The sequence below is a fragment of the Tuber melanosporum genome (genome assembly GCF_000151645.1).
Source record: "Tuber melanosporum whole genome shotgun sequence assembly, scaffold_1, strain Mel28".
NCBI classification, from domain to species: Eukaryota; Fungi; Ascomycota; class Pezizomycetes; order Pezizales; family Tuberaceae; genus Tuber; species Tuber melanosporum.
Window position 1 is genome coordinate 2,602,499 of NW_003298755.1, and position 22,360 is coordinate 2,624,858.

Consider the following 22,360-nt stretch of genomic DNA (forward strand, 5'->3'; position numbering starts at 1 on the left):
TCACTGTGCAAGTTATTTGCTCTGCAATGCTCGCCGGGAAATGCACGGCTCGAATGGAGCCATAATTTCAACCGCGAGCGCTTTAGACTATGTGGGTGCGATGAGCAGCGGGTACGCGCCTCAGTTACCATAGCCTCGCCGCTTTTGCTTGACACTAGATAACCCCTCACTTACCAGTATAGGATGAGCATCCTCAGACCGTCCGGGCCAAGGCCCCAGGATACTCGTACATGCTATCAGTTTACTCGAGTACTTGGAACCGGGAAGGGAGCGGCCAACCGGAGCTAAATTTTCTTTGCATATTGACTCCCATGCAAGTAAACTTAGGTTCATGTTCGCGACAGGATTGTAGTATGCATAAATACAGTGTCCTCTACAGCATACTCGAGTAGCAGACTAGCAGCATCAGACGTTCCAAGGACCCGATGTACTCAAGTACGCGTAGCTCCGGCTAATTCTATGATAGTATGAGTGCCTTCTCTCATTTTTTTTTTCTACCATGAAAGTGAGAAGTTAAAGGGAACCTGAAACATTGTTTTGTGGAAAGCGCCCCGCAAGATTTGACAGCTGAGAGCTATGGTAAGTCTGTCCGCACCGTGCTCGAGCACGGTACAGTACGTACAAGTGAGTTAGCATCTCACCGCGGACCATGTCATATGATTTGAGCCTCCCTCTTTTTTGGCCTCTGGGCGGGGGGGGACTGGGGGTTCTCCGACACCAAGTAAGCGATGGATAAAGCTGTTGTTGTAGCAGCGAGATGGCCATATAACCCCTCATCAGTTCAGCCTTCCACGCTCTTTCTCTTCTCTCCCACCACCTCCCTCCCGAACCCTTTTTTATTTATTTATTTACTACCTATCTCCTGACAGTCCTGCCTGTAGATTTTGAGAGCCCTTTCTTTTCTTTTCCGAGGGGAACTGCTTCACTACACTCCATCGTCTTTCGACCCGCACAACCCGTACTGCCCTACCCCCCTCCCCCAGCCGTTTAAAAGCACCGGTGTCTTGCCAAACATTCTTCAGGGTAGTGAACTCCCCTTCTCCCCCTTCACACTCCAGCGTCGAAATGACATCGCACGGTGGCGGCGGGTATCAACCAAACTATGGGGCGGGATATGACGGATCGTCTAGACAAGAAATGCTCCCCTTCTTTTTACCTGGGGAAGGCATAAAGCGACAAGTAATTCAAACCGATTTGCCTCGGTACTTGGGGAATAATGCCCTCTCGAGACCGGGGTGGGACAAGGTATATCTTTCCCATCTACTACACGTGATGTCCTCTGTTGACTGACTCATTGTTGTTTTCTAGGGGGTCCCGGGCTATTGGTACACAGGTTACAGGCCTCTAACAGATGTATGAAATACTCGCTCCGGTCATTTAAAGAAGATTTATACATATCTAATTGTATTCTATACAGGCCCAGGTTCAGTCATTAAAACAAGACTCCCAAAAATGGAGCAGCGAGCGTGAGCTCATGTCCCACCGTTACCCAGGCCATGAGCTGCCAGGTAAGCTTTTCTCGTCTCTCTAGATTTTCCCATTCAGATACACCATTTTCTCGAATTAGAAGATTTTGATTTTCTGGGACAGGTTATGAACGGTCTGCCACCTTCAGGGACAGCCTACAGACCAACTCAGATGGCAATAACCCTAATCACCCATACCCTTCCTTCCCCCCAATTCCGGGCCCACCTGCTGGATCTTTTCAGCAATATGGTAGTGGACAAGCGTCTTACCATCACCCAACCCCTTATAGCGCGCAACCAGCCCCTTCGGGTCCTGGAATACCACCTGCTCCGAATAATGACCGTAGCCGCTTTGAGTACGTACCCTCGGCAGAGGGCGGAAAATGGTGGGACCGCAGCTCGGGGCAGTACGTACAATCTTACCCCCCTCCGGAAAATTCGTCCACCACGGGAACGAGGCCCACGCAAAACGAACCTCCAACTGGTGCGCCTGATGAGACGGATTTGCCCTACCGTCGTCCAACGGAACCTAATCCTGGCACGGAACCAACAGGGTACTATGGACCAACCCACTATTACCCCCGAAATTAAGACCTCTGAAGAAACTTGACAAGCCATCAGGTGTTTCTTTATCGGGATCCAGAGGCCTCTGGACAAAAAAGTTACATTACCCAAGTTCACAATTTCCATGATACTGCTCAGCCAACTTTGAGGGCTACCTTCATTTTCACAACCCTACCACTTTCTTTTACTTTTTCTTTATTCCTACCTGGCCTGACTGGGAAGGAAGTGTTTGCTTTTATTCACCAAATTTTCTGGCGGCGCCGGATTTCCACCTCAGCGAACTTCCTCTGGTTCCAAACGGATAATATAGTATCTCTGGAAGTCCGGACCCGGGTTTGCCTTAGGAGAAATTTTACCATGAATGCCATTATTCCCGGATCTGCTATCCTTGGAATCCGCGCCCAGGTGTTTTTCATTCCCCCGTCTATGGACCCTAGGGTGCCCTAAATTCCCTTGGCCATGCTATTTTGAATATCTAGTTGGCCTGCACTCATTTGGCCAGCCTCTTTTTTCCTGGATGATGGACCGAACGTCCCTCAGCAATTTCGTTCTTTTGCTACTTCTCAAGGTACCAACATCCGTGGGCACTTTGTTAAGCTGTGAAGAGGTTATGTACGACGAAGCGGGTGGAGCCGGGGAGGCTACACACGACGGAGCAGATGAGGCCAGCCTTCTTCAGAACTTTTTTGAAGACATGTAGTCGTGGACAGGTCGTGGATATGGACTTGTGTTTCTTTTATACGATACATATCCTCTTTTTTTAGGTTCCCGGGGTTTCCATTGGGGTTTTTCTGTTTTACTTTCTGGGACGGCCACTTTGTTCCGGACCTTCCTCCCATCCATTTGAGGAAAGGAATCACGATCGCACAGGTCTCGGTGAAGATCAATTCACCAGCTGTATTTAAACTAGGATATTCTGGCACCTTCTTTTCTTTTTGTCATATTTTGTCGTCCATGGTTTAAGGTCGGGCCTCTATTACTGTCACCATCATGTCTTTCATGAATAACCTTGTACTTTTTATCTCGCTTTCGTTTCAATTTTTCTTGGAAATTTCTCAAACTTGTGGTTTTGTATGTTTCAAATATAACTCACCTGGTGTGTGGTGGTGGTGGTGTTGTGGCTTGTTTCATCCTTGGGGCCGGATGTGCGCTAACGTTCATTTTCTCACTCACTCACCTACCCTCATGGTCGCTCGCCTGACCTCTTGCTACCTACACATAGTACCCAGACGGAGGGGTGGGGGTTGAGAGGATCTTTATCATCGTCTATTTTCATGAGTACTTCGGAGGGATAGACAGCGAGAGAAAGAAAAACCTGGATCCGATCCAGCAATTGTTCCTTCAAACATTTTGGTATAAAGCAGTAATAGCAGTAGAGTGGTAGGAGTAGTTGTGGCAGCCTTACCCTACCCACATACAATAATTAGTCCAGAAAGAAAAGAGTTCAAATACGACCAAAAATAAAAAAAAATAAAAATCAAATTCGTTGAAGGCTACACAACAATCCTGCCCTGCTGCAATCCGTCCGCCCATAAAACCGCATATCCGAACCAAAGCGAAAAAGAAAGTGGGAAGGAAGAAATAGGAAGGATAGAAATCGAGGTGGGCCAACGCGCATGCAAGAGAAATGAAGGAAACAAAGGGGAAAAAAATGGAAAAGAAAAAATGGAAGTGTAGTCGTGTAAACGAAAAGAAACAAAGAAATTTAGTATGAAGGGGGCCCCCGAGTCGAGAAGGAACGCACGCTGAAGGAGAATGGATTTAGATTTGCTAGGAGGAAAAAAGACTTTCCCGTCCTCCCGCTACCCGCCCCCCGATTCGGGAAGGTGGAGATTGTCCTTGCGGTTGTGATGTTTTGTTGGTCGGTTGGGTATATGATCGGAGGGTGAGGGGGATGTATGGTTATGTAAACGGAGGTGAAGAGAAGGAGAGGAGAGAGGAGTGATAACACACATCCATCCAGCCAAAGTAGTAAAGTAAAGCGCAAAAGTAAGAAATGTATAAATCCCCGAAAGAAAAGAAAAGAAAAAGAGAGAAAAACTAGCTACCAACCGCCATCATCCTCGTCCCCGTCCTCCTCCTGACCCTGACTATTCCCACCCCCACCCCCACCTCCCGGCCCCCCACCAACACCACTCCTCCTCTTCCCTCCCTTCCTCCTCTCGACGATCATCTTACTCAGCCCATCCAGACTCTTTGCGCCGCGCATGGCTTCCACCTCATCCACGGCCCTACACGCATCCATGCCGGCTGCGATGCGCTTCGTGATCTCTTCGATGATGACCTTCCGCCTGGAATAAAACTTGCGCTCTGCCTGGCTGGTGCGCCACTTGGGTCCGTACCTGGTCTCCAGCGACTCGACCGAGGGTGAGCCATTGATGCCCGTTCCCCATTCCTGCCAGAGGCCCGCGACGGTGGAGAGTGTCCGAGACATCTTGTACACCGGGATGGAGCCGCCGCCGGCGCCGGGCGGGAGGGATGTGGTGGAGGTATTGGAGGTGGATGTGGTTAGTTGTGGGGGCTGGGGTTGTTGTTGCTGTTGGGATTGAGATTGGGAGGGCTGCGGTTGCGGTTGGGATTGGGATTGTGAGGGCTGGGGTTGTTGGGGTTGGGAGGATTGTTGTTGTGGGGGGAAGGAGAGGGCCGCGATGGCCTGCAGTGGTGACTCGCTGGCGTTGCTTGCGTTTGAGGTTGAGGAGGATTGATTGTGGTGGTGGTGGTGATGGTGGTGGATTGGGGGACTGTAAGGTGTCGGCGGGTTCTGGCTGTTTGGGTTTAGGCTGCTGAAGGTTGGGCTGTGGTTGCTCATGTTTGAGCTTGCCGTGTTGAGGGTTGGGGGGGCTCCATTGCTGTTCCCATTGATGCCGTTGAACCCGCCGAGGCCGTTCGCCACCGAGCTTTGGGAGTTCGGAGGCGTTGGGGTGTCGTCAAACGTGACGATCAAGTGAACGTTGTCTTTCAAGAAATGTTTTATTAACGGTTTTATGATTGTGTCGCCGCGGTGCGTTTTGAGTTTTGGCGTGCTATGCGGGGGTTTAGAGAACAGGTCTCGGAGGAGGGTCACTAATGTCTAGTTGTGTAAAAAAGGGAAAAACTGTTAGCGTGTCGATCGGGCTGAGCTAAATTGTGGTTGATGACTGGTGATGACGATGATAGGAGCGAGTAGAACGTATAATCCTGTAGTGATGATAATAAACTTACATCCCAATTTTGCACCGCTGCTAACGGTAGGGCAAATGTTTCTGATGAGCCCTGTTCTTGAACCCTCATGAATGGTACGCTCGAACTACTAGCCGCCGGTGGTGGGGGTTGTTGTTGTTGCTGCTGCTGCTGTTGAAGAGTCAGCTGTTGAGGCTGCTGCTCCTTAACCCTACTGTGCAGCGAGAGCGGCGGCGGAGGAGGAGCAACATTAACGGGAGGGGGTAATCTAGGGGTTAGCGAAAGATTCGACGATGCCGAAGTCCTCTGGCGTTTCTGGGGTCGCTCGATATCTTCTCCCGCTGCAGCAGGCGACGAGGAGGACGAGGATGGCGCCGACGGTGCCGTTGGCAGGAATGGCATGGCGGGGGAGGAGCTGTTGTTTGGCGCGTTGTTTCTGTGGAGGAGTTGTTGCTGGTGTTGCTGTGCCTGGAGGTGGTGGGGGGGTATATGGTTATTGTGGGTGTGATGGTAGTGCCCGTGAGGGTGCTGTCCAGACGAAGACATTTTTTGCGATATGTACGTTCTTGTGTGGGGCACGGGTGAACTAATGTTTGGACCGCGGAGGGGAAGGAAAGGTGGTGGGGGGGTGTGTTGATGAGGTCGGGGCGCTGAGACTGACCGTGACGGGCGGCGACGGAGACGGTGAGTTAGTATGATATGTCGTGGGTTTAGTAAGGTAGGGTGGATGACGGTACCGTATATCGTTTATGGTGGTGGTGGTGGTGGGAGGGTAGGTAGTGGTACGGAAAGGTCTGGGTGGCAGAGCGGAGGTGATTGCGGTTGTGATGTGAGTACCGGTGGCTACACCACGGCGTGTAGGTGATAACACTGGCAGTACAGTACAGAATGGTAGCTGTGTTCCCCCCCTCTTCCAGGCGGGAATAATAACCAGCAATACAACTACCAACCAGGCAGAACGACCTCTCTCTCTTCCGCTCTCCCCTTGCACAGTTCGCGCAATATATATCGTGAACGACAATAAGGAATAAATGAATGTGGAGGAGTTAGTTAAGAAGCAATACTACAGCTGTCACCGTATTCTCTCTTTCTCTACCAGTATTTCCTCTCTCTCTCGCTCACTCTCCGCTCTCCCTCTCTTCCTTTCTCCTCAAGTCTAAAGTGGGGCAGGCAACGAGACACAGACGCAACGTAGCTTGCTCACTTGGCTCACCACTCGCTCACACAGATCAGATCAGATCAGATCAAGCGAGTGGACACACCGATAGACAGACGGGAAAAAAATCAAAAAAGGACTACTAAGGAGCCAGGATGCCCTCTGAAAGCGGAGTCGAGGAGCAACAAGTGATCGAGGTGACTGAGAGGACCGACCCAGAGCGATCGCCTACAGCCCTCTTGGCAAAAAGAAATAAGAATTTCAAATAAAAGCGATGGAGCCGGGTTATGTAAGAAAACGAATAGAAAAGAAAAAAGCAACAAAAATAACTGACACCAGCACTGTCAAGTGACCTTTTGCACCTGTTTTCCCTTTTTCCTCTCCTTTCCCCCCAACGAGCAAGCAAGCAAGCACACGGGGTGGGTGAGCGAGTAGGGAAGTGGGTGAGGGAGAGAGAGTATGGCTAGCAAGCGGGGGGGCGAAACCAAACCATGGGAATAGGTAAAATAAATAATCAATAAATTTCAATGGGAAATCGTTCACAAAGGACAAGGAAAATCGAATGTTGGGGAACCATCCACCTATTATTATTACCAGTATTTGTACTGTACAGTACTTTGCAGTACTCGTACGGGACTGGTGTCAGACTACTAGTCTAGGGTGCCACAGCCCATGGTTCGGGGACCCTCAGCAAAAGTAAGAAAAAGAAAAGAAGAAAAGATTTAAGAAGAAACATTTTGGATTGATCTCCAATTAGCGTGTTGATCACCCTTTTTTCCACCTTACAGGTGGTACCATATCTTGCGTAAATTGTCATGGAAATTTTTTGGTGGTGGTGAAGGGGGATCAAAAAGTCACTGACCAAAGTCAAAGTGTGTAGACTATACTCTGCCCCTTCACCCTGTCTCCCACTTCAAGGATTCGATTGATTGATTGATTGATTGAAAGGAAGGGATCCCCCATCCAAATGTGCCCTGTCCCCGGGTCCGGGACCCGTCCTTGCCGATCGGGATATGGATGAGTATGGTGGGCTACAGTGGGGTATGGAGTAGGTAAGTGAAGCAGAAGAGCTCAACATGGCATTATGTTATGACCATGCTCGCAGACTACAGGGCGAGTACATCATAGCAGTACAGCATAACACAAGTTTAACTTATTGGGGCCTCGCTACTCCCACCGTAAATTCCACGTCTCGGGGAAATGCACGAGGGCCAGGCAGAACGGAAAAACGAAGGAAGAAGACCGAGACCCGCTCCATTAACTCGACTCCAAGTTCGAGTGATGGTACGTGAATATGCCAGTGTCCGTATAGGAGGAGCAGGAGTTGGAACGTTTATGGTAGTATTTCCCCTACTGCTCGAGTACCGTAACTCCCTCTCTCGCTCGCCCGGAAAGAGAGAGAACCGAGAATTAGAGTCGCAATCTCGAAGAATACCTTCTATCCATCGATCCATCCACCCTTGGGCCGCCAGGGATGGAACTCGCTTACTTACTTGTATAGTACCTTCCCTCCTCTACATCCCTAAAATCTTCAAAATCCAAACACGGCGCGATAACAGCACCCAAAAATCGTGACGTACAACACCCTACCCTACCCTACCCAACTCTACTTTCCCCCATCTCATCCAAAAATCGCACCCCGTGCCAGGAGCATGGGAACACCTCCCCCAAAAGGAATTGGCCAACCAAGTTAACCGCTCTACAATAATACGAGCAAAAACAGATCAAACATCCGCTCCCAACACCCCGCCCCGCTACTAGTTGCTATGCTTTTCACTGCAAGGCTCCACGAGATCCCAAGTGAAATGAATCCAAGTCAAGTTAATTGTCCTGTGCTGTGCATAATGCGTGTGTCGGGATGTATGGGGCCAATGGGTGATCTACAACAGACCAGCTGTGACGTCGCGTTGGATCGGGTCGGGGTTTAAAGTTGACTTTTGACTTTTTTCCTTGATAGGATTGTATGCTTGTCTTCGGAGTTGGCATGGCTTGGATTGTGGGATCGGATTTGGGATGCGGGGATGAGAGTAAGGTGGGCGGATGTGTTCTTTCTTTTCTTGATTTGGGAGGGATAAAACAGGAGGTTTGTTTGGCTTACCGTAAGTTATTGCTTCACATTACCGGTGCCGGTACTACTAATAGTTCATTGTCGCTTTTTGTTGTTCGTTTGAGGAGAATTTTTATCTGGGTTCTGAAGGCTGTTGTTAATCAGTTACTGCACCGGCAGTCAGTAGAACCATCGTACGGAGAGAGCTATGATACCATTTACTGCTGTGGTGCTTGTGTCCCAGACGGACTAGGCAAGGCAGACCAACCAAAAGCTTAATATAACAAACAGACATGGGCCTGTGGATAGATTGCTCATCATATCAGGCATTTTTATCTCAATTCCATTTTCATCTCACCTTTCCCTCTTCCTCTCCCCTTTCTCTAAAAGGGAATTTCCAAAGAAAGAGAAGAAAAGAAAAAAAAACCCGGAATCCCGATTGGTCTCTTGTACTTACCATTTCAGTACTCTTCCAATAGCCATCGTAACATAACCCTCTCTTACTTTCTCCTTTCTCAGCCTCTAACACCATAATTCACCAACACCACTTACCACCACTATCATCATCATCATCATCACAACCATCACAACAACTTCCCCCACCTTCCTAGGATGATCATCCCCCAACTACTTCCGCAATAGTTTGGTACAGTAATACAACAGAATCAAGAAATCTTCCATTCCTTCCTTCCCATCCAGCTCGCCCTGCATCACAGCACGCACCATCCAGTCTCCCAGAGAAAGTGAAAATAGTAACAACAATAATGATAATTTCTAACTCGGGCACGCACAACCGACCTCCGAAACGGGGGGGGGTAAAAATAAAAAAAATTAAAAATTAAAAAAAGCTTAGTCCCGAGTTTCCTTATTTTCATTTCTAGGTTGCGCACAACCGGTGGCGGTGGATCTTTCATATTTCTGTCCGCCCGTACCGTATTGCGCAATTGTACGATAGCATGCAGGTTGGGTAGGTAGGTAGGGCCAGTCGCCTCCTTCCTTCCTTCCTTTCTCCCTTCCCCCAGATCGGGGGAGGGATGGAAGGGATGGGGTGTTTTTTTTTTCTTTCGTGAGGATGGGTTAAGGCAGTACTTTCTAGATTTGCACTTTTTTGGTTTTTTTTGATACTGTACTTTATGGCAGGGAAAATAGGTTGTTGTTGTGATGGGAAGGTGTATGCGTACTTACTTGCACGATACGATTGAAGAGAGAGTGGGGGGGGGGTAGATTCGATTGTGTCGGCGTAAAAAAAAAATTTATTCACCGAATTTGTTTATAAGAAGGAATAAGGCCGGTTATGAGGTCTCTATTTGAAGTGGTGATGGTGGGGGGAAACCTTAACTTACAAGGCAATCCATTTTTTTAACTTCTTTCACACAACGGTTTCCGGAATCCTTGGATCTTTTATCATACACAGATGCATATCGTACCCGTTCCTACAATACCATACTTATATGATACATTGTTCTCCCCCCGCCAAGCAAGTCAATCCCCGCCTCCCCCCCCCTCCGGAGTCTTCTCCACGAGCCCTTCCAGCCATTGCATCACCTCACAGTACGAGTACCATCGCAACCCACACTCACTCACTTCACCCACCGCCACACTCCAATATCCACGATCCTCAGATGCCTCGATGACTTGCGCTAGTTTACCCGCTCGCCCCCCCGCATCTGTTGCTCGATAGATGAGGCGGTGGGTTGGGTGGAGTGCAGTGCAGTACAGTAAAGTACAGCATATCGCCAATGAAGCCGTGCAGGTCCCGAACATCCACCCACCTACGCAAAAGCGGCGGGACTGGTAAATGTTTATATCCTTGGGAGGGGAGGGGTGAGTGGGGTTTTTTCAGAGAGAGAGGCGGATGGATGGATAGATGCGAACAATTGTTTGTTCTCTCCCATATAGGGTGGGTGGTATCACTAGATATCACTCGAGTAGGCGGTCTAGATCAAGCGAAAGCCTACGTACCCACCACATTCGCACTGCCCCCCGATGACACCACTAGACTACCACAGCGACTACAAGTAATCCCGCAGATCGAGAGAGTACCGGCGTTTATTCCGCGCGCTCTGGGTATCGGTGGTACCGTCCCTCCCCTTACCCTGACTTGCTCGTGTTTTGCGGTACAGTATTATACCGGTACGGTATGTTTGTCTGCGTAATGTTAGGGCGGGTACGATACTATACGAGTACGAGTACAGTTCCTTAGGTTGGTTGGCTTGGCATGAGCTCGGGCGATGGAGAGGTGTAGAGGGGGGTTTTGTCATTATTTTTTTTCAGGTTGGGCTTGGGATTTATCATAGTTTCACCTGTGATAGTCAACCGCCGAGCTTGTGCGTGCGCGCGCGGGGGGGAGAGGGGAGGACATTGTTTGCTTGCTGGTTTGTCCGGTGATGTGAATGAATGTCTTTAATATGGACTTCGCGACACTGTGTTGTATGGTATCTATCCAAGATTATGATAATAATCTATATCGTTGATCCGGGTTGCATATGCTGGGTGGGGTTTGCCGACGGGTTGTGGCTAAGGTTGTGATTTTGGGGTGCGTTGGTGTGTACGGAAGCTGCCGTTATATCTGGGCCAGGGCGGATCACTAGGGAGATGGGCGGAATGTGAATCAAGAGGCCGATGACCGCTCCCGTTCTAGTCTAAGGAAAAACTTGGCGCGGTTCCGGGGGGCTATGTTAGAGGGCCTACAGTATTTATCGCTGGTAGGAAATTTGGAGACTTGTGAGATTTTTGATGTGACGGATGGGGGCTTCAAAGACCCAGCGTGGGCAAAAGAATCACAAAAGAAGGCCCCCAATATTGAGATACGCTCAAGGTCTAATGTGGCGTTTATTTTACATTTGAATTAGATTACATGCCCTTACCCTAAAGCTGCACCAGCAATCGTAGGAGCTACAATCCCCCCACCACCCACCCCCTCAAAGACTAAGGCGACACCACTGTCGTATATATTGTTAGCATGTGCTCCATCCCCTACAGTCGAAATGATAAGACGCTCAAAAGGGCAACATACTCATCACCAGCCGTAACAATCCTCTCCGGAGTCTGTACAAATCCCAATACACCAGCTTCGCCCTCCGCAGCATTCCCACCAAGGTGACCCTTCCAGCATGACAATTCAGTCCCAGCGCGGACATCCCACCGCCGCACTGTGCCGTCGACACCGCAGCTGGTCAAGATCCACCCATCTATCTTTGCGAACTCTACTTTGACAACGGCTTCATAGTGGCCGCCTTCCCCGCCGAAGGTTTTCCGAACCGGGTATCCGCGGCCGGCGTCGTAGATAACGATCCTGCCGTCCACTCCTCCGGAGGCTAGTAGTGGCTGCGTAGGATGGAAACTGAGTGACTCGACGCTCTCAGTGTGTGTGTGCAATGCTGCGAGGATCTGGCCTGCCTGTCCACCACCAGTTGATCCTCCACCCCCGGCCTGCGGTCTTCCAGCGGTCCTGCGTGCCCCCGCGGCAGCTTGTGAAGTGGGCATTCCAACAACACGCATTTCCCCCGTCGCCCCGCCAACAACAGCGACAGAGCCGGAGGGGCTCAGAGCGACAGAGTAGAGTCCCCCCTCAACCGCAAACCGCTGATCCGCCGCCGTCAGCGCAACAACAGACCTCCCAGCATCCACATCCCAAGCGTAGAAACTCCCATCTTCAGACACCGTTACTAGCAGCTTCCCATCCGAAGCCCAAACACCCGCAGTGCACGACGCCGTATGCGAAGTGAACACTTGCTTAATCGTGAGTTTCCCCGCACCGGGATCGACGGAGTAGACCCACACAGAGCCGTCATTCGCGCCCAACGCAAAGCCAACCTCGCTCGGATGGGCGGATATCCAATTCACCTCCTCTATCTCCTGCACCTCGTCCACCGTTCTCCAATTCTGCGCGGCGTCGTAGACTTGTAGTCTCCCGTCCAGTCCTCCCGTCACAGCGAATTGACCAGCTTGTCCTAGGAACGCCGCAGCGGAGACTGAGTCTTTATGCCCTGTCAGGCGGGCGATAACTTTCCCCTCCCGTGGGGTTATCTTGGCTTCTTCGGGGTCGGTAGGAACCTGGTCCGGTGTCCATATGTACGCTAAGTCGTCGCCACCGCCGGTGAGGAATATGGATTTATCGGTTGGGTGCGCGGCGATGGAGAATACGGACTCGCCGTGCTTGTCGAAGTAGGCCTTTGCGTCGTTTACCAGGTTCACTTCCATTGGCTCGTCGCCATCACTATCCGAGTCCATGGGTACATCGCCGTCCGCGTCCTCGACAACCTCTTCGGCTTCGTCTGGGTTGATTATCGTGGCTTCTTCAAGGCCTTCTGGGTGATCTGCGCTTGTGTTTGCTGGCATTTTTTTTTAACCGCTTGGAGGGCGAGGAGCGGGGGGAGATGATTAGTCCGAGGTAGGTGGTCTAGTAAATTTAGGATTTTGGAGAGGAATGGCGGGGTAGTTGTTGATCTTCAGAGCCGCAATCTTTTTTTTTTTTTCGCGGGAGCGTTGCAGGATTTGGTTGATCCGTGCCCCGCGTTCCTTTTTTTTGAGAAGGATGATGAACTTGGGGCTTTTCTTCTACCGTCCGAATTCAAGGTGGGAAGGAACCCTAACCTCGATCTTCGCACTCTCACAATATAAGTTTAGGCCCCGTCCATATATACCCTTTCGTTAAAACATCACGGAAGAAGTCATATTTTCGCGGATTGCTCCTCCCTCTCCTCCGAGTTGGGAGGCGATTTTAGTAAGCAATTGCTTATAAATGTCGGAGTTAAGATGCCGAGAAACACTTATACAATCGTCTGACCGAAATCAGCAGCTAGGGCGCGAGTACTGTGGCGAACACTGTTATACGAGTGCTCGTGTATGACAGAAACTCGGATAGTAGCTTCCTATGGAAATCCGTACCGAAACCTATCGGGACCTCCCGAATTGCCGTCAGTCCGGAGTGTTTTGAATCTGGGACAAATGGGATAACGTGCCTGGAGGGGGATGAGTGTTGGAGCAGGAGTGAGTGTCCCACATAAACTGGCCGGATTTTTTTTTTCTAGGGCGCCTGCTCCAGCATGTTGCCACAAAGTACAATAAATTCACAGTATCAAACAAAACTTAGGTGCAATTTGGAGCCTTGGCTTTCTGGTGGTACTTGTGCCAACCAACCCACCCCATCTACCCAAATAAAGACCTCAAACTTAAGCTTTCTCTCTTTGAGACAGCATCCAGGAGAGCACCTCATATCATGACTTATCTGTGGTGTTACGGTATCCTAGCTCCCTGGCAGGCGGCCGATGTTGTGCAAGACTCACCACTCCCCGCCCCCGCTCAAGGCTCATATTTAGGCCCCCAAGAAATATGCGCCTCCTGAAGCCCGATTTCCGGATTCGGTGACTCATCCCAACGGAATAACAACGAGGCCGAAATAAATGAACCATTATAATACTCGAGCATAGTGATCATATCAAAGGCGGAGGGGGGGGCCTGTGCTGCGGATGCACATATGTTCCCTGCTTTGTCTACTGGTGCACAGTAAACCACGACACCGTATGCCGGGTCTGCGGTGCCAGAATAAATATTGACACCGGCGCGCTAGAGCGAGAATGTTCTACCGTTTGCTAGAGTGAAAAACCCGAGGCAGCAGTATTCTGCTGAATATTGAACCTTCCACCACCAACTCATAAAAAGACCAGGGAAAAAAATAGATTAAGAGGAAGAAAAAACCTAAGGATCCAGATCATCAAGATAGCCAACTACGGTAGTCCCATCGGGCTTAGGTTGAGTAAAGTCTACATTAGGAATTAAGCCAATCCTTCCATCCTTCCTTGCTTCGGGGACCGAAAACGAGCTACCGCACCGCACACGGACCAAGTACTGCGGGATTGGGCCATAAGTTACCGCACTCGGGGTACCAGTATGATACCATTGGTATCGTGACTTATCAGATCCTACCGGTAACCTTCCGGTATCATACTCTTCACGACTTGACTTCCAGCTAAGCAAGCAAGGTCAATTAACCAACTTGACCCTCTCGCTACCAGGAATAATTTCTTAGGAAACCCGGCTCCCAACCACGGCTATCCCCTACCGGTATCTCCTCATGCTTTTGTAGGAAGCTGAATGAACAAGTGGAAATGCATTCTAGAACCCTGGCCCTGACTGAGATCTTCATATGAGTAATGTGATACGGAGCGTGGGATATGGCAGTGGGATACGGCAACCCTGCCAGGGGGGGGGAGCGATACAAAGGATCACACAAACTGTAAATGTGCAATCGCGTGAGGGGCAACGGGGTATAAACAACAGGCCCAACATCACGATATCAAACACCCTCTTAGCCGAATTTGCCTACCCCTTTCTTCACACGGAAGGTATTATTCCGACGTCTACAGTACCCACAACAATATAAACCTTCCATCATACACATCCTCCCCTATCCCCTCTCCACACCAATCGTGCGACACAATGTTCAGATTGGCGTCTCTCCTCCGCCGAGCGAGAGCTCTACAAGGACCCAGCAACGCCATTATCCCAAGGCCAACAGCACGTTCAGTCTCAACAACCTGCCCCCTACGAAGCGACGATGGTGAGATTAGACCCGGACAATTCGTTCGCACAGATCCGTCCATCACCGTGAAGTGCCCTAGCATGGGGGATACGGCGTCGAGTAAACCTGTGCGCAGGCATAAGCGGACACTAAAGAGTTTCTCTCTAGAAGGGAAGGTCGCGGTAGTTACTGGGGGCGCTAGAGGGTTTGTTTTCTCCCACTGTTTCTCTCTGATGGAGGGAATTGGGGGTGGGTAACGATAGCTAATGGTTACGGTGGGGATTGATGTGTAGATTGGGGTATGTGATGACGCAGGCACTTGTTGAGTCTGGAGCTGATGCTGCAATTATGGACCTGAACGGTTTGCGTCCTTCTCTTTTAGAGATTGAAGCGAGGGGAGGCGATCTAACCTAGCGGTGGTGGTATGTGGATAGGTGAGGGGGCAGCAAAGTCCGCCAAAACCCTCCTAGAGCATTTCAAGAGTGAGAACCCCGATGCCGAACGGTTAGCACCCCCCTCCTTACCCTCCCCCCTTCCCACTGACACTCACCCTCCCCACAGCTCCCCAACAATAACCGCCCACACATCCGACGTCTCCTCCCCAACCTCCGTCCGCTCCACCATCTCGGAGATCCTCACACAGCACAACTCGCAGATAGACGTCCTCGTAACCTCCGCCGGCTTCACCGAGAACTTCAAAGCGGAGGAGTACCCGCACGACCGCATGCAGAAGCTCTGGGGTGTGAATGTCGACGGAACGTACCTCTGCGCCGCGGAGGTCGCAAAGCACATGATTGAACGGAAGCGCCCCGGTAGCATGGTCTTCATTGGGAGCATGAGTGGGAGTATCGTGAACGTGCCGCAGCCGCAAGCACCGTATAATGCTTCGAAAGCCGCTGTTAGACATTTGGCTAGTAGTCTGGCCGTTGAGTGGGCGGCGCATGGGATTAGGGTTAATTGTATCTCGCCGGGGTATATGCTCACTGATTTGTATATGCCCCTCTTCCTCTCATGGAGGGGATTGTGTACTAATGGTTAGTAGGACGAAGAAAATTTTGGACGATAACCCGGATTTGAAAGCTAAGTGGGTAAGCTTGATTCCTCAAGGGAGGATGGGCAATCCGGAGGACTTGATGGGTGCGGTTGTATTCTTAGCCAGCGAAGCAAGTAATCACATTACTGGGGCGGATCTAAGGGTTGACGGTGGTTATACCGTTATTTAATAGTTTAAACTGTTCTGTAGCAGTTATATGGATGAGGCTGCTCTAATGGAGTTTATGACAATCCCAGCATACATACCAAAGTTAGTTTAGGTTTGGAATCTTATGGATAGGTTCACTTTTATTTTCCGCTCTCTAGTTGGTTCGATTTCCGATCCCAAGAAAATATCGGTTTCTCCAGCTGGTAGATAATCACACGGTCTCACTCGAACATTATCTACTTAACCTATCAGATATCATCATCCCGCCTACCAGAGGTTGTGCCGAGATAGATGCCCACCCGTCGCGGCACAAAATCCAGGAGGGCCCTCACGTACTTAACGGACACGTTTAACCCACCCAAGACACTCCTCCCTCCCCCACCAGCAAACTTTTACCCCCAGATGATAACCCAATTCACGACACCATCCTTCCCCCCCCCCTCCTTTTCCGGGCTTAAACAAGATTTCCCACACCTCCGGAGCTCCCAGCATAGCTCTACCCACCCCCTCCTTATCCTCCAAATATCGAAAACAGGATATCATACCCCGCTCCTAATCCCCCCAGAGCAAGACATGCTATCATACTACGAGTGATACCCAACGTCACGTCACGCACATCCCATCAGCAACAGTGGAAAGATAACCACCTCCCTTTCCGTGCCCACCAATCAAGTGGCATTCTCATTTAGCATAATACCGAAAACGCAGTTCACGGGGATTATTATGATACCGCATCTTCCCCTGACCCCTCCACCGAGAATCACTCGCTCCCGACGATCGAGCGAGCAAGCAAACTCGGTAAAGTCCCCCCCCCCCACACACAATATGGTTAAAGCCATGTGAGAAAGGCAGAAAAGAAAAAGAAACCCTGTAGATGGATACCCCCCCGAGGAATTATATAAAGGGGATTTTTGCCTCTTTTGGTAAAAAAAAATAATAATACAGTACTCAGAGTTGTATTGCACTTTCAGTACTTGTATCATATCGTATCACCTCTCCCTCTCTCTCTCTTCCTTTTTTTTTTTAATTCACATATAAATTAACTTATGATAATGATGCCCGAATCTAACCAACCCCCCCCCCCGTCCAGGGCAATTTCCGGGCGGAAGAAGAAAAAAACGGATTTTTCGGGTCTTACGGTGGATTGTTACGCTGTGTGCGGTAACAGTAATATGATAGTTAATGGTCACGGTGACAGTGCAATACAATACAGTGCAACAAGGATGGATAGGGTATGTATGTAAAGTGCTGTACCGGTACTGTATGATCAGAAGTGGAGGAAAGCCGATAATATAGAATATGGCACATCGTGGTATCATATCATAGATAGATAGAAAGGCATCGGGGAGGAAGTCGCTTGGTAATGTAACTAAAGTCGATAAAGTCGAATTAACAACCCACCCCCCATGGCCCTACCGGTAGCCCTACCCCCGATGTCTTACTCTATGGTAAGAGATATGATACCCAAGGTAATGTGATGACCGGCATGTCAGCGCGTTCTAGAAGGAAGGAAACCCCCACGAGGCGTGAGATTGGACTCATTGGAGTTTAGTTATCGTACGAGTAAATCGTACTTGTATCATAGCGGCGCTTAGGTCGGGCGGGGGAAAGGGGGGGTGGCAAGGGAACGATGGAGAGGTTTGTGTGGTGCAGTAAGGTACGGTAGGGCGTAACCACGTGGTAGAGATGATGAAGGGGGAGGTGATGGGAACAATTGTGGGGTTAAACCTTGAGTAAGAATGCCGGGGAAGTAAGCGTCAGATTGATTCCTGGCCTCCACCACCACCACAAAACTGATTCTGATACAAAGTAGAGACGAAGGATGTCGCCTGGATGAGATGTCCCGGTAAAATAAATAAAAATTAAAAAAAGGCCCAGTTGAAGAAAATAAGTCAACACAAGCCTTCCCCCTTTGTCTCTCTCTGGTGATTGCTGATTGCAAATGGTTATGAACTAATTGTAAGAGTGCTAGGTGATCAAAGATGTTTCTGAGGATGTTTTTTTAGAAGAAACCTGTGTCGCCGTCTCCGTATAACAAAAAAAAAAAAAAAAAAAAGTTCACCATTACCCCCACAGCCGAGAACAGGCATCCCCATTGTAACCGGGGAATTGGAGGAAGAAGAAAAACTCTCCGCACAATAGACGAATAAACTAGCCTGTGTCGTTCGAAAATTTTATAAACGGGGTGGGCCGATGTCCGGATACAATCTCATATCTGGATCCGTAGAGGGAAAAAAAAAAGGCCATTATAGAAAAAAGACCTGGAAGGTGAAAAGGTTCATTGTATCACGGCACTCTACTCCTGCAATCACGCCAACCCACCACACGACCTATATAACCTAATGATTCGCCGTGGCGGGTAATTTCAGGTAACTTTGTGTCCATTCTAGGACAACACCAGTGCCCACACTCCAACAATCGCACCAGCATTGCGCAGCTAAAGTAGTGAGTGAGACTTTGAACCAGATAATCCCCTGCGGACAATTGAACAAAGTGATCCACAAGGAAGTAATGTTTTTTAAGCCGTGCTGTCGGAAAAACAGGAGCCGATAGAATCGCCGAACTTGATCCAGGGAGATCTGTCCCCTATCGCATCTAACGGTCTCAAGTTAAATGTGCCCTATGCGAAGAGGCTGTCGCGTCAGCTTTGGGGACAGTCTTGGCTCATTAAGATTGAACGAGGTGAAGCATATCACCGTGCACTCGAGTGGATGGAACCAAACTGTCTTCCCCATATTAGTTAATCTCCCATCAAGCCGTGCCAAACACCGCAAGAGTTACTTATACGGGCACAAATGCTATTGAGTGTGAGGTGACCCAGATATTTGGATCCCTGGACGTGCGGACCCCCAGCGACACCAGATCAATTCCGGCTCAAATGAGTCCACCTTGAGTGTGAGATAACGTCAGATAGATAGAGATTATGATACCGGCACTTGTAATAGAGCGAGATTTCACGAGTGCCACGAAAGAAATAAACGCTGGTTCAGAGAAACAGGTACCAGGATTTTGGGGCCTAGACCCGGCAGGATACTTCTTTTGGCTCTCCGGGAGTAACTGGCGCGGCTTCTGCCAAAGAGCCAGTCCACCGGGGAGCTTATGATATGTGTGATACGGTACTCCGAGTAGGGTCCACCAGTTGGTGGTAAGGAACCGTAATACAAGTACATTGTATCGCAACCGGCTTAGCAACCGGCTTAGCAACCGCCCAGGCCAAGTCCCCGCCAAACCTTTCATTTGCCCACGTGAACAAAGGCCATTTTAGAAGACTAGGCACGAGGTAGGCATGTTATTGCCAGAAAGAAAACCCTTACGACTCGTTAAGTATGTCAACGCCCCAATAACACGGGTGTATAGCTAGGATAAGATGAATTAATGTTTGGGATGTTAAAGTACTGTACCGTACTACATCGTACCTGTAGAGTACATGCGAGTTACTTTGCGGATTGTGATCCGATCTGAACTCATCTTACTGATCGCTCGCATGGAGTACGAGTGAGCCTGGGTGATCTCAGGAGGGGCCATCCACCCCCCCCCCCGGACATGACTCTCGAAAGTACATATCCCGGTGTAGACGGTCACACACAGACTGCTCCAAGGAGAAAAAAATCTTTTAACATCCTTCATGAGCGTCTCGAGGGTGCCCGGGGAAAAAAATATCAAATTTCCCGAAGCTATTTTTGGCAACGAACTGGCTTGATGCTATGCCGCCAAAGAAAATTGAGGCTCCCCTACGAGGAGTCAATGCAGCCCAACATCTTAAAGCAGGATGTTTGCTTCTTGCGGTGCGCCAACAATACCGGCACAGTACTCGTACTAGTACAGTTTAGAGCTGGAGTACGGTACCCCGGTAAGACCCAGCCGTTGGACGAACGACCATTTAGAGTATTACAAATTCAGAGCCGCTTCCCCGCATCTATACACCCCATGGTATCATGCCATGCGAATCAGACGATCTTTTGCTTGTTTTTGTCGCCCCAACCCTCGTGATCTCGGCCTTGACGGCGGCGGCACACATTTCTCCCAAGAAGGTTCGTTTCTCTCTTACAGTGGAAGGTTCCCTTGTCTCAGTAGAGCAGGGTGATTTTCTCTCTGACGACAAAAAACAACAACACCCAACACGTGTCAGGCTATGATGGAAAATCAGTGCTGGGAAATGTGCTGTTAGGTCTTTCTTTTACTTCCCCCGCATTTGCTTCGCGCGTACGATGCCTACGGGCTGGAATGCTCAAAAGACCATCCATCCGAGTCCGAACCCAACCGAACCCTCTCGCTCCCGACTCGGGCACATCTCTTGCTTATGGTTTGGTTCCCATTGTTGGTGTCCCCTCCTGCGGCTTAATGTTCATCTGACCTCTCTCACGGCCTATACGGTGTGTGGGCAGATGATTAGTTAAAAGCACAGTATTGTTTTTGACCACAATACGGTAATATCAACGCCGGATTGAACTGTTGTCCTCATCTCCACAAATATGCATGCCCCTGACCATTCGATTCGATCGGGCACATATTTTTTTTGTGACTCGGGACCAGAACACCCATTGGGCGATAGATAGCATGCTATATATAATAGAAATGGTCCCAGAACAATATTGGTGAGGGATCACGAGAACATGCTGTTACACTCAATACCCCCGCTAGATTGGCAATACTTTCATGAAAAATCAAATTGGCTACCCGTACTCGAGTATTGTATGATACCCATGAGTCTTCAATCTATTATTCCCTCTAATGTGGTGACCGGGATGCATGGGCTGTTTCCCGACCCCGCCAATGCCCTACTCGTACAGTACTCGCCAATCCACAAAGTATCCAGGCACAGATCGACACCCACGACAGCGCAAAGTGCCCAGGTACCCCACGAACCGGCAAGCACTGTGCGAGTGGTCTATTGCTGGACCGCGGACAATCGTGGCAAAATTCAGTACCGGTATTCAGCCAGAAATAAGTTGAACGAAGGCAACCGAAATTTAATATCATACGAGTATTGAGGGGTTATGAGGCTGAAGGAATGCTTGCCACACTATTGCAGTGTCAGTACTGTCCAGGCAGTGTGATATCAAAAAAAGGGTGCTTGATGAGTAACTTTACCGAGGAATCCAGTCCCAGTATTCCCCCTCCCCACGACACGCAAACAATTAGAGCATCATGGGCCGACCTTGGGATTCGGTTTGACGAGGTCTTCAAGTTCTATGAGCAAGCCTAGTGTGAAAAACACAATCCAATCTATCACAACTCTAACATCATCCTGGTATTTCGGTTGCCAAGCTGCCGAATGTAACTCTACGGGTAAGAGTACGAGTACTGTACCGTGCTTTACCGCATTGCCCACCGTGAGCTAGGCCACCGGTACAATACTGCATGAGCTTAGTTTGGCAGAGTTGACTAGTATTCGAATTCCAACCAATCCAACCCCCCCACCGGCAGAACCACACAACGCAACCCCACAGAGGTTCTTCACGCCCGGAGACAGATTCCTGACGATTCGGATCCCTGTTGGCTTGGGTCTTAGCGCTTTCCTGGACTTTTGGGCTCCGGGGTGAGCGCATATTGAGATAAATAACCTATTTTAGAAAGGATACCCGGAGAGCAAGAGTCTAGAGTTCCAACTTATTGCGGCACAAGCCATTAGAGTACGAGCAGATTCCCGGCCTGTACGGAGTGCCGGTGGTTCCAACTGCCGAGATCGCCCTAAGGACGGTCTCGGCCCGTTTAAGAAAAACGTCAACTAAGTTGAGAATGCGGGGAAAACTTAGGTACTGTACGGTAGGTAACTGGGGGGGGGGGAACAAGATACTTTTCTTGGAAAAAGCCACTCCGTCGTCTTTCACGACGTCAGGATTGTTGTATGGTCAGTAGCAAACTGTGTATCATACTCAATGAAGGAGTCACGATACCGGCACCAATCCCGCACCACTGAAATAGCACAGACAGTCTAACCCTTAACCCTTAATAGTCAGATACCGCTACGGAATCGATTTACCGTGCGATATGGAGATTGGGTCCGATCAAACTCCTTACCCAAACAAATAAACTTCTCACCAAAACAATCCGTGCCAGCAGCCTAATCCACGATGTTTGTTCAATGTTGCTGGTGGGATGGCAATCAGACCATAAAATGGAGAAAACGAACGAGAGAATGCCAGTGTGCTAGTCTCCAGTCTCAATATGGGTGCGCTGCTCCAAACTGGGTGTGCAAGATCTTGGAGAAGCATCCCAAAGAAAAGGTGCAATTCCAATATAT

General features: G+C 49.6%; 5 protein-coding genes; 3 read left to right on the forward strand and 2 right to left on the reverse strand.

The window, feature by feature from the left end:
* Positions 1 to 1,065: 1,065 nt before the first annotated feature.
* GSTUM_00004058001 (uncharacterized protein) lies at positions 1,066 to 3,151 on the forward strand (the record flags this gene model as incomplete). XM_002835209.2 has 4 exons in its annotated part: positions 1,066 to 1,245; positions 1,309 to 1,353; positions 1,418 to 1,508; positions 1,591 to 3,151. 4 exons carry the CDS (start codon positions 1,066 to 1,068, stop codon positions 2,055 to 2,057), a joined length of 783 nt encoding a protein of 260 aa, XP_002835255.1. The 3' UTR covers positions 2,058 to 3,151.
* Positions 3,152 to 3,508: 357 nt separating this feature from the next.
* On the reverse strand, positions 3,509 to 5,735 carry GSTUM_00004060001 (uncharacterized protein; the record flags this gene model as incomplete). XM_002835210.2 has 2 exons in its annotated part: positions 3,509 to 5,100; positions 5,232 to 5,735. 2 exons carry the CDS (start codon positions 5,733 to 5,735, stop codon positions 4,075 to 4,077), a joined length of 1,530 nt encoding a protein of 509 aa, XP_002835256.1. The 3' UTR covers positions 3,509 to 4,074.
* Positions 5,736 to 9,712: 3,977 nt separating this feature from the next.
* Positions 9,713 to 11,064, forward strand: GSTUM_00004061001 (uncharacterized protein). XM_052355729.1 has 1 exon: positions 9,713 to 11,064. The coding sequence occupies exon 1, from the start codon at positions 10,132 to 10,134 to the stop codon at positions 10,546 to 10,548; it is 417 nt and encodes a 138-aa protein (XP_052211678.1). The 5' UTR covers positions 9,713 to 10,131; the 3' UTR covers positions 10,549 to 11,064.
* A 141-nt stretch (positions 11,065 to 11,205) lies between these two features.
* Positions 11,206 to 13,073, reverse strand: GSTUM_00004062001 (uncharacterized protein). XM_002835212.2 has 2 exons: positions 11,409 to 13,073; positions 11,206 to 11,334 (listed from the first exon to the last, which is right to left on the reverse strand). Exons 1-2 carry the CDS (start codon positions 12,731 to 12,733, stop codon positions 11,256 to 11,258), a joined length of 1,404 nt encoding a protein of 467 aa, XP_002835258.1. The 5' UTR covers positions 12,734 to 13,073; the 3' UTR covers positions 11,206 to 11,255.
* A 1,760-nt stretch (positions 13,074 to 14,833) lies between these two features.
* On the forward strand, positions 14,834 to 16,241 carry GSTUM_00004063001 (uncharacterized protein; the record flags this gene model as incomplete). XM_002835213.2 has 5 exons in its annotated part: positions 14,834 to 15,120; positions 15,209 to 15,276; positions 15,350 to 15,419; positions 15,477 to 15,905; positions 15,958 to 16,241. The coding sequence occupies 5 exons, from the start codon at positions 14,834 to 14,836 to the stop codon at positions 16,136 to 16,138; spliced, it is 1,035 nt and encodes a 344-aa protein (XP_002835259.1). The 3' UTR covers positions 16,139 to 16,241.
* Positions 16,242 to 22,360: the final 6,119 nt, after the last annotated feature.

What these genes read in the sequence shown, in the direction of transcription:
- GSTUM_00004061001 (XM_052355729.1), top strand. Translation starts at nt 10,132, where the DNA reads ATGAAGCCGTGCAGGTCCCGAACATCCACCCACCTACGCAAAAGCGGC.
- GSTUM_00004062001 (XM_002835212.2), bottom strand. Translation starts at nt 12,733, where the DNA reads ATGCCAGCAAACACAAGCGCAGATCACCCAGAAGGCCTTGAAGAAGCC. An exon ending in ATTGTTACGGCTGGTGATGA is followed by an intron (nt 11,335 to 11,408) that starts GTATGTTGCCCT and finishes TATATACGACAG; the next exon opens with TGGTGTCGCCTTAGTCTTTG.